The sequence below is a fragment of the Sapajus apella genome, unplaced genomic scaffold, assembly GCF_009761245.1.
Source record: "Sapajus apella isolate SASKATOON/1434 unplaced genomic scaffold, GSC_monkey_1.0 scaffold44, whole genome shotgun sequence".
Taxonomy (NCBI): Eukaryota; Metazoa; Chordata; class Mammalia; order Primates; family Cebidae; genus Sapajus; species Sapajus apella.
Genome location: NW_022436984.1, coordinates 6,113,690 through 6,125,831, shown reverse-complemented (window position 1 = coordinate 6,125,831; position 12,142 = coordinate 6,113,690). Strand labels below are relative to the sequence as shown.

The window sequence follows — 12,142 nt, the reverse complement described above, 5'->3', positions numbered from 1 at the left end:
AAAAAAAAAAAAAAAGGAGTCAATGTTCTAAACTTATCAAATTGTATACATTAAGTATGTGCAACTTTTTTTTTTAATTCATTCATTCATTTACTTATTTATTTATTTATTTATTTGAGACGGAGTTTCGTTCATTACCCAGGCTGGAGTGCAATGGCGTGATCTCGGCTCACTGCAACCTCCGCCTCCTGGGTTCAGGCAATTCTCCTGCCTCAGCCTCCTGAGTAGCTGGGATTACAGGCACGCGCCACCATGCCCAGCTGATTTTTTGTATTTTTAGTAGAGACGGGGTTTCACCATGTTGACCAGGATGGTCTCGATCTCTTGACCTCGTGATCCACCCGCCTCGGCCTCCCAAAGTACTGGGATTACAGGCATGAGCCACCGCGCCCGGCAGTATGTGCAACTTTTTGTCTGCAGTTCACATTAAATACATCAGCCTAGTTAGATATGTAAAAATTTTTAATATCTTTGTAGCTACTAAATACAGAATAGGTAAATGGAGAATCTAACTTCATTTTCACTATATTTTTGGTTCCTCGGCCCAACTGTTAAAATAACAGATTTTAAATTCTATTAAAATACACTCATTTACTATCATTTTCCAACACATTAACAGACTAATGCAGGACTACACACTGAAAAACCATGCAAGAAATGAAACAAGTATAATAAACACATTTACTAGCTCTCTATATAACTCAGAGCTAATTTTCCTGGCATTTGTTTCACAGTCATTCTCTTTTTCTCTAGATGAAGACACTTCCTGGGAAAATGGGCATTTCTGTCATCACTACAGCAGATGATGTAAAGAAGTAGGAAGATAAAGAAGAATCTATCTTGACTATGTTAGGTATAGTTGGAACAGTACTTAACCTCCTGGTGATTGTTTTTGTCTATATCTATACCACACTCTGAAGGTCTCTTTCAACGGACTGCATTCAGGGCAAAACGTGGCTCTAACAAGAAAGATTTAGAAGACTATCCCTTAAAAGCACACCTCCAGAATATTATGACATACATTCCAGGGTAAGTCCCTTGCTCTAAGAGCAATGACTATATGATGCTTCCAGCTTGGGAATAAAAGTAAAACAAATCAAATAGGCAAATTTTAACTCTTCACAGAGAGGAAAAAAAAAAGAGGGAGGACAAAGCAATGAATATGAATATTGATGTTCTACTCCAAAACATACAAGATTTAATAATGTATACAAGACATAAAAGCAAAAATGCCACAATCATTTTTCTAAGAGTACATATGAAATATACATTAATTAAAATCAAACTGCATTTAGGTTTATGTTTTCCTTAAGCCTCTGGTAATCTACTGAATACAGGAAAGGGAAATTTAGTCAGTATGGAAAAGAAGACTATGAAAATGTTTATAAAAATGAAGTTTTAGCATTAATGAACACTGAATATTTTTAAAACTGTCTGGAAATTATATTTTAATATCTCCAAAGAAATGAGACTTGTCATGACTTTTGGTAGTAGTTAAGCAATTGTAAAGATAAGACCACACAGAAAAATAAAGACTAATAGAAAAGAAACTTTGTTTCAATAAAGTATTGGCGCTATTTTTCTGATGAATATAATACAAAATACAACGGCTGTTGTTAACATTTTAATATATTCCCTAAGTAAACTGGAGTAATTATTTCTTTTCTTTTCTTTTTTTTTGAGATGGAGTCTTGCTCTGCCACTCAGGTTGGAGTGCAGCGGCTCAATCTCGGCTCACTGCAACCTCTGCCTCCTGGGTTCTAGCAATTCTCATGCCTCAACCTCACAAGTAGCTAGGAGTAGAGGTATGTGCCACCACACCCAGCTAATTTTTGTATTTTTAGTAGAGATGGGGCTTCACCATGTTGGCCAGGCTAGGCTCAAACTCCTTACCTCAGGTGATCCACCTGCCTTGGCCTCCCAAAGTGCTGAGATTACAGGCTTGAGCCACTGCACCTGGCCTACAGGACTTTCTTTTTTTTTTAAGCATTTCATTATTTACCATAAAAACATCTAGTTTGCATAATAATTATGTAATGGAAATACAACTGGCATAAACAAACCTGAAAATAAACACAACTCACTCTTACCTAGGATGTTTGACAGAAGAAATTGAGAGTTATGGCTAATCTGGTAGGTAGTTATGTGAAAATGTGATTAAGAAAGTATATACTTTCTTTAGAGCTAGACTATAATATGAAAGGTGACAATATAAGCATTAGGTATGGGGGCAGCTCACAGGAAACAAAGGACTACTCTGGGTAATCAAGAACGGTAAGCCTGAAGTGTTTGAGACGTTAACTAATATTTTATCCTTACAAATCTGTATAAGCCAAAGCAATTCAAAACCCATCTAAATTTTAATTTAAGCAACCTCTCCTCCCCTTATAAAACTTACCAGTCATAATTATTAACACACAGAGTGATATATTCTGTACCAAAGTTATTTCCACATAGGATGCCCTTGACAAAAATGAAAATTCTAAATAAAAGGAATTAACATTTGTTAATAAGCACTTATGTTATAGATGCTCTAAGTGGCCATCAACATGCCTTGTTAGTGACTACAGAAATAAATACACTAAACATGGGCAAGTGTTTTAAATTTTATTTGTACTGCTTAGCTAATTAGCACAAAAACTAGAGCTATATTAAAATACTATTAAAATACACCTTGGGCCAAAAATAAAGAGGCATGTTACTTTACTTTTTTTTGAGATAGGGTCTCACTCTGACACCTAGGCTGGAGTGTACTGCCATGATCTTGGCTCACTGCAGCCTCACCCTCCTGGGCTCCCACCTCCTAAGTAGCTGACACTATTAGGTGTGTGCTGATTTTTTTTTTTTTTTTTGTAGAGACAGGGTCTAAGTTGCCCAGACTGGTGATCCTCACACTTCAGCCTCCCAAAGTTCTGGGACTGTAGGTGTGAGCCACACGCCTGGCCTGCTACGCTACTTAGCGGAATAATCTGATAGATTCTTTATTTTCTTTTGTGACAGATTCTCGCTCTGTCACCCACACTGGAGTGCAGTGGCATAATCTCAGTTCACTGTAACCGCCACCTCCCGGGTTCAAGCGATTCTCCTGCCTCAGCCTCCTGGGTAGCTGGGATTACAGGTGCATGCCACCAGGACCGACTAATTTTTGTAGTTTTAGTAGAGGTGGGGTTTCACCATGTTGGTCAGGCTGGTCTTGGTCTCCTTACCTTGTGATCTGCCCACCTCGGCCTCCCAAAGTGCTGGGATTACAGGTGTGAACAACCATGCCTGGCCTATTTTACTTTTTAATACAGATGAAGTCTCAATGTATTGCCCATGCTGATCTCAAACTCCTGAGCTCAAGCAATCCTCCCACCCTGGCCTCCCAAAGTGGTGGAATTACAAGCATGAACCACCACCACAGCCCCAGGCTCTTTACTAAAACAGTACAGAGAAATGGCCTAATTTGACAGTTTCAAATGAACTGTTACCATGAAAACTATAAATAAGGATACACAGTTAAGTATGTATTATGACAGCTCGATAATTTTTAATTATTTGTTTTTCAGGCAGTGTATATCAACAAAATAAAGTATTTTTTATAAGCAATAAAAATTATATATTTTCTACTGGTATCAAACATTATCTTTTCATGTAAGAGTGCTAATACAATTTCTATGTCTTTTTAAATTTAGAGCCCTGAGACCTAGCAAGATGGCTAAGTTTCCAACGGCACATTTACTTTGAAGTAACTATTCAGTAATTTGAATTTAAATAAATATGGTCATATTTAAATTAAGACACTTGTCATAACAACAAAATTAACCTTATTCTCAAACAGGATACTCATGAAATTAAACTTAAATACTGACTCTTTAAGAAACATATCTAAAGGTAACATAAAATAATAAGAGCTTTAAAGACATAAAATACACTGTGAGAAAAATCAGATGGTGCATCAAAATGCAGTAATGGGTTTTGACAGATTATAGTTTGATATGATACTGTCAAACCAATATTAGGAAAATAAAAATATTTTAATACTAGTATATACCATCATTTAACTAAGATAACCAGCCAAATCAGTAGATACTTTACAGTTTTCCCAGTGAAGGCCTGTGCCTGGCTCTCTCATGTTTATCTTACTCTAACATATCATTTCTCATTTCTCTTTTCATACTGATGAATCCATTTAAGTCTTGCCTTTACATTTGAAAATAAGTGAGTTTAATAATCACCATGTTACTGCTAACTAGTTAAACCTGAGCAGCTGAATAAATTTCTCTAGATTTCATTTGTTCTTTCCCAATCTGTGAATTGTCAGATTAACTAGGATACAGCAATTTCCCTTTATTCTGAAAGAATATTCACCCCCATACAATAAGACCAGTATTAAAAAAGATTTGATTTCATTAGAAATTTATAGCATCCCTACTAAGTTAATGACAAGTAATTTAACGTGTGCTGAGACAATAGGCTGTTTTCTAAAAAAAAGGAACATCTCATTTTCTAAAATAGAAAGTGAGGGTCTCTAAAGGAACACATTCTGCCTGTTAACATTAACATGCAATTATTACCAAAAACTTCTAACAATAAACAGGATCTCCATCTAGTGGCCAGTGAGACAACTTCAGGCTTACTTTACAGTGGCTAGAGAAAAAATGATCCTAGCTAGAAAATTGCAACTTTCAGAATACCATTTGTTATGAAGAGTAGAAGTGAAAATGTTGAGAAAGAAATTAAAATGAACAAATAATATATTTTCCTATCTAGAACACTAACAGATGTCTTTATTTTAGTTAGTATTAAAGAACATATTATTAAAGCATCAAACTTACTATGTTAAGTAACTGGAACCATAATCCTAACTTTTGATAAATCTGATTAATTTAGCCTAAATATGAAGATTTATATTGCTGTTGTAATGCTACCAAACATTGGTTTAAAAGTCTCCAGTCATTTACAGGCCGGGCGTGGTGGGTCATGCCTGTCTGTAAACCCTGCACTTTGGTAGGCCAAGGCGGGTGGATCACTTGAGGTCAGGAGTTCAAGAGTGGCCTGGCCAACATGGTGAAACCCTGTTTCTACTAAAAATACAAAAAAAATTAGCAAGGTGGGTGACGGGCGCCTGTAGTCCCAGCTACTCAGGTGGCTGCGGCATGAGAGTCGCTTGAATGGGAGGTGGAGGTTGCAGTGAGCCAAGATCGCATTACTGCATGCCAGCCTGGGTGACAGAATGAGACTCTGTCTCAAAAATAAATAAAACAAGCCGGGCGCGGTGGCTCACGCCTGTAATCCCAGCACTTTGGGAGGCTGAGGCGGGTGGATCACGAGGTCAAGAGATCGAGACCATCCTGGTCAACATGGTGAAACCCCGTCTCTACTAAAAATACAAAAAATTAGCTGGGCATGGTGGCGCGTGCCTGTAGTCCCGGCTGAGGCAGGAGAATTGCCTGAACCCAGGAGGCGGAGGTTGCAGTGAGCCAAGATCGTGCCATTGCACTCCAGCCTGGGTAACAAGAGCGAAACTCCGTCTCAAAAAAAAATAAAATAAAATAAAATAAATAAAATAAAATGAAATAAAATATAAAATAAAATAAAATAAAAATTCTCCATTCACTTACGTATCTAAAGACCTAAAGAGAGGTCAAAATAGTAGGAAAACTACCATAAAGTCACAAAAATTTTACACTAGAAACATAGTGAATTCAAAAAGATGGAATATCAGGAATTTATCTTAAGAATATTAAATGTATAAATCTCTAGATACATAAATGTTCCCAACAGCATCTAATAATTTTAAATTCTACAAATTAAAGTAACAATCTAAAAGTATATTGGTTAAATAATGGCATAGCCAGCCGGGCACGGTAGCTCACGCTGGTAATCCCAGCACTTTGGGAGGCTGAGGCAGGCGGATCACGAGGTCAGGGGTTTGAGACCAGCCTGACCAACATGGTGAAACCCTGACTCTACTTAAAAATACAAAAATTTGCTGGACATGGTGGTGCACACCCATAATCCCAGCTACTCGGGAGGATGAGGCAGGAGAATCGCTTGAACCTGGGAGGCAGAGGTTGCAGTGAGCTGAGAGAATGTCATTGCACTCCAGCCTGGGCGATACAGTAAGACTCTGTCTCAAAATAGAAAAGGCATAGCCATTACTATACAAGTAAAAAGTTCTTAGAGAATGATTTAATGGCTAAATATCGTATACTTAATGATTAAATCACTAAATACAATGAGTGTCTACCTTTGGAGAACAGCATCTGTATCTCAGTTATAGAACTGTTAGAAGTCAGTAATGGAAAAAAGGTTGTCCTTTCCCCTAAGGAGCTTGTATGCTCCCTCTCTTCTGGTAATAATTTTACAACTAATAATATTCTCTTTTTACCTCTGATGCAAAGATGTTCAAAACTAAAATTGAAGATCAATTTTATGTGCAATTATTATTGATCTTTATGGCCAGCTTAGTATTATCATTTAAAATGTTCAGGCCAGTTTTTAAACTTCTATTGAAATAAAATAGGCTTAGCTAACCAGCTACATAGTAAGCTCATTAATATGAGAACTTGAAGGTTTTATTAAAATGAGGAGCAGACTCTGGTATTCATCTCAATCTTTAACAGTCATTAAACACAAAAGTTTAAAGATTACAAAGTATCTAACTTACACTTGTAGCCAGAAAAGAAGGGGAAAAAAGGTGTGGGATAGTAGTAGGAAATCACACTTGATATTCAAAACTAATGGGAGACAAAACCCTGCACTGAAAGGGGGGGTACAAACCAGTAAATTCCTCTATTTTCTTCTCTTGCTCACCAATCATTTAAAAACATGTTTAGAAAGAAAATGTGCATTATTTTACTAGAGTTCTCAGAAGAGGCTGTTACATTAGGTCTGTGTTTTTGTATAGCATCTGCTAGCAATATAAGCAAATCATCCGTTGAATACAGTGTCTCAGGCAAAATTATAAGGACTACTCTCACCCTTATAAACCAATCTGTAGAATATTCTACAAAATAAATTGTTTTACTCTGTAAAAAATATCAGTATTCTGAAAGACAAAGATAGGCTAGGAACTCGTCCAGATTACAGGAGAAGAAAGCAAGATGATAACTAAATGAAGTAAAAGATTGTGGAATGGCTATTGTCACATACCTCAACCCCCACATTGCCAAAAATACTACTACATACACAAATGAAAAAATTGGAGAAGAAACTTTAGACTAATTTTCCAAAATAGAAATTTTACTACATCTAAGGAAGACTCTGGCTAATTTGTTCAGGTTTTAAAATGCCACTTAAGGCAGGGTGCGTTGGCTCACATCTGTAATTCCAGCACTTTTGGAGGCCAAGGTGGGCAGATCACATGGGGCCAGGAGTTTGAGACCAGCCTGGCTAACATGGTGAAACCCTATCTCTACTAAAAATACAAAAATTAGCTGGGCATGCTGGTGCATGTCTGTAATCCCACCTATTCAGTAGGTGAGGCAGGAGAATTGTTTTGAGTCTGAGAGGTACAGACTGCAGTGAGCCAAGATCACACCACTGCATTCCAGCCTGGGTGACAGAGGGAGACCCTGTCTCAAATAAGTAATAGCCACTTAAAAAATTAATTATTACTATTGTAACTAAAATTGATAACTAATTATATAAATGACTTAAATTTACTTATATTAAGCTGTATTTTCCTGAACAATCCATATTTAACATCATTTGGAAGGCATGCTACCGTTTAACCTACTGAAAACATGTTAAATCATTTTATCTTAATATAAAGTATTATAACAAAATAAATATTTGTTACCACAACCAAATATAAATATATTAATTAAAATTAACCACTGGACAAGGTACCAAATTCAAGAACAACTAAAGCCTGATGAAAGAAATTTATTTTTTCTAGGAAAATAATAAATCATACAAGAAAGGTCAAGCTTTGATCTATCACATTAAATTTCCAAAATAGTTCCAAGATAAAATGTCTAAGTTTTGCAATTCCATACAGTTACCAAACATCAGTTAACATACACGCCTTCCCAGCAAGCGCACTTACATGAACAGCAATTATTTTAAATATTATGTAAAAAATCCTGGATTTCCATTTTGACAACGAACCATAAAGATAAAAGCTCAGTGTTATTAAGACAGTCAATTTCAGACCAAGACAGAAATTTAAAATTTTTGTTAGGTCATGTCTTCAAAGTATAAGGATTAAGAAAATCATACTTTAATGATAGTGAAGTAAGATATCTCATTCTATTCAATTGTTCTATATAATCTAATGGAAATGGCATGTTTTTAAAGGACAACAATCTTTCTGATACTGGGGAATATGAGCAACAATCCCTTCAAATACAAATACTTCCACCAACCATCCAACTGTGCCACTTAGCTGCTACCAATCACAAAACAGACTACTAAGATTCATTCCCAATATTTTCCTTATCTATTCTTCCTTAATAAATTAATGGTATGCATACATGTTTATTTTCATGAGTACAAATATAAAGACAGAGATAAGAATATGAGAATAGAGTTGAAATAATAAAAAACAAAGGTCTTGGCTGAAAGAAGTAGACGTTAACTGCTTGATTATCTTGGTAGTATCTACAACATTTCTGAATAATGAAAACATGTAACTTTCTGTTCTAGGTAAAGAGCACATTTCTCAAAGACAATTCCAAAAGGAAATAATAAACCATATTATTCAATCAATAATAAGTTGTAGACTGGCAAAGTAAGTAGCTACAGTACTTTTATTATTGAATTTTAAAAAATTAATTATTAGGGGCAGGAGAAAAAATAAAAATAATAAATAAATATCTTCTCATCAAGTATCTATGGACTTGAGTGATTTATGTATCTGCCTTTCTTCAAAAATAGCTGCTGTCAGTAATAGTGTTTGACAGAAATATTAAAAGTCCACAGAAGTGCAACCATATTCAGATCAGAACGATGTCGTGAAGTTGCTAGCCTCTGTCCTATCCATTTTCAGTTACAGATAATTAAAAGGGAAAAAAATGTACTTTCACAGGTAAAGACAAAGGAATAATAAAACTTGTATTCTGTGTTCTAGGGTAAGTGATGACACAGTATCAAATCAAGGGCACCAAAAACCAACTAAACATTTTCAGAATACTTTTTAGGAAATAAATCCATCGACTATTTCAATTGAAGCTTACTATTAGACAATGATATAATAGATAAAATAAGTAAACAAACTTACTCATCCACAAAGACATTTAAGGGATTATTTACCTGAATCATTTCGTAGATAAGATGACATGGCTGGGATGAGGCAGGACTGACTGAGAAGCTCGAGAAGTACAGAAGGAAGGGCATTACTGTTCTGCCCTCTAGTCTCGTGAGATGACTGAGGCTCTCCATTTACCACACTACTCACAGGATTTATGTAACTTGCAAGAACCTAAAAATTGTTAAAATTAATTTGGATTTCAGTTCCACATACTTCAAAAGTTTTTATTTTAGGTTAGAAATTCAATCTGAATACTAAGAGTACATATTTTCTACTTAATCGGTATCTTACACTGTTTTGAACTGATTATTTGTTTAAATTTTCAAAAGAGAAGGATCTGTTTTGTCTTTGAGAGTGTTGCTTCCAAAGGATGGTAATGACTAGACATATAAAATCAATACAACTACGAACATAAAAACATAGTAGCAATTCCATATTATTTATAATATTTAATAGACTCAATTCACAGTTTGAGGGTAACAAAATCTTAGAACTTTATACTAGAAGGAGCATTCTAGAGTTGCAGAAGACAAATTCAAAGACTTGACCAACTTCAATTAGTTGATGCAGGAAGTAGAGCTAATCTTTTCATTAAGTATTTCTCCTATACATTTCCCTGGTATAAGACTTTCTATTCTAGTTCAACTTGCCTGAATGTAGAAAAGTTATTTCAAAAAATTAAGAAACCATGAACCTGGGAGGCGGAGGCTGCAGTTAGGTGAGATCACGCCACTGCACTCCAGTCTGGGCAACGGAGTGAACTCCATCTCAAAAAAGATGGAGTAAGCAACCAAAATGTATATGAATAAATGACACTTTTTTAAAAAAAGAGTCCAGATACAACACATTAAACAACAACAAAAAAAATGCCTGTAGGAAGATGCATTTTCCAGCTACTGGGTGATTTCATCCCTATCACTTTCCTCTCAGTGAAGAAGCTAGTTGAGAGGGAAGAAATAAGGAGTTACAAGTAAGCAAGAGCAATCTTTACCCAGTGGCATCTTAAAATGCATTGGGAAGAAGGACCACAAGTGGACATAAACATAGCTGAGGATAGCTGAATTAGTTATCAATATTTTAAAGTTATAAACACAAAAAATAACATTATCATGAACAATATGAAGTTTACAAATATACCTGCAGAAGGCAGGTAACATGTTCCTCTTCCAGCCTTTGCTTAGTTAAGGCTTGTTCCACATCCCACCCAGAAGCTGTAGAGCCCGTTCCAAAGCCAGTTCCTTTGGCCCAATATAACTGTTGTTCTTCTGTTGATGTAGGGTTATGAGAGCTTGACACCTGTGGCTTAAAATAACAAAAAAATGAAAATCCATTACAATTTGTTTTTACTTATCTTCAAAAATATTTACCATTAGGACAGTAAAATGACGAAGTTACTCCAGAAAACAGTCTGGTGGCTACTCAAAAAACTGAACACAGAATTTCTGTATAACCCAGCAATTCCAATTCTAGTACTAAAACAGATAAAAACTGGTGCTGAAATAGGTAAACACACACGTTTACAGCAACACTATTCAAAGCAAAAGATGAAAATAGCCCAGATGCCAATCAATAGATGACGTGATCAACAAATAAAACGGGATACTTATTCAGCCATAAGAAGAAATGAAGTACTGATATATGCTACATGAATGAACCTAGAAAGCATTATACTAAATGAAAGAAGACAAATGCGAGGAATAACACATTACATTATTCAATTTAGGTGCAATATCCAGATTAGGTAAATACATGGAGACAGAATGGAGATTGGCAATTGCCCTGGCGATTACCAATCTGGGGCTAGGGGAAGGGGTAAATGGAGATAAATTGCTTGTATTTAATAAATAAATACATATTTAAAAATATTTATCAAGAAAAGAAGGGGTAAACCAGCCTAGGGCCTAAAAAGTCAATGACTCAAAGTGAATTGAGAAAACAGTGAAAGCAATATAAATATAAACCAGATCTTTTTAGGACGAATATAGCAAAAGGGTATGTCAACTATTCCTGACCTTTTGCAGGTTTATATATATTTTATAACTGGCTTGTCAACTTCCTCCAAAATAAACCTGAAATTGTATTAAATTTAAGGTTTGATCTGGGAAGAAATAACATTATCGCACTATCATATCTAACCCATTGAAGATACACATGAGCACAGATTGATTCTCCTGCCTCAGCCTCCCGAGTAGCCGGGACTATAGGTGTGAGCCATCAGGCCCAGCTAATTTTTGTAATTTTAATACAAATGGAGTTTCACCATGCTGGTCAGGGTGGTGTCAAAATCCTGACCTCAAGTGATCTGCCTGCCTTGGCCTCCTAAAGTGCTGGGGTTACAGACATGAGTCACCATGTCCAGCCAAAATTTCTAAAGAGGTTATTATACATATTTTTCAGATTTATTCATAGATATTTTCTACTTTTGGTGTTATTCTAAAATATATCTTTATAAAACTCATTTTATGTTTGGTACTAGTGTGTGGAAATCAACTAATTTTTATGTAATGACCCCACATTTTATCATTAATAAACTCACTTATGTCATTAATTATTTTGGTACTTTTTTCTTTTCTTTTTTTAAGATGGAGTTTAGCTCTTGTTACCCAGTCTGGAGTGCATGGGTGCAATCTTGACTCACTACGATCTCCGCCTCCTGGGTTCAAGCAATTCTCCCACCTCAGCCTCTCGAGTAGCTAGGATTACAGGCACTTGCCACTACGCCCAACTAATTTTTGTATTTTTAGTAGAGATGGAGGTTTACCATGTTAGCCAGGCTGGTCTTGAACTCCTGACCTTAGGTGATCCACCCACCTTGGCTTCCCAAAGTGCTGGGATTACAGGCGTGAGCCACTCTGCCTGGCCTACTTTGGTACTTTCTTTAAGACAATTAAATCATATTGAAAT

At 35.8% G+C, this 12,142-nt stretch overlaps 1 protein-coding gene across 13 annotated transcripts in view; it reads right to left on the bottom strand.

Moving 5' to 3' along the window:
- The window catches only part of BIRC6 (baculoviral IAP repeat containing 6), a 258,154-nt gene that overhangs the window by 56,544 nt on the left and 189,468 nt on the right, over positions 1-12,142 (bottom strand). For all 13 annotated transcript variants that reach the window (XR_004257190.1, XM_032239247.1, XM_032239252.1 and 10 more), the window contains 2 exons: positions 10,376-10,540; positions 9,241-9,409 (listed from right to left, as the gene is read on the bottom strand). Coding sequence is in view for 12 of the 13 variants with exons in the window: in XM_032239247.1 (XP_032095138.1) it covers positions 9,241-9,409; positions 10,376-10,540 (334 nt within the window). In the remaining variant the exon portion in view is untranslated. The remainder of the gene's footprint in view (positions 1-9,240; positions 9,410-10,375; positions 10,541-12,142) is intronic.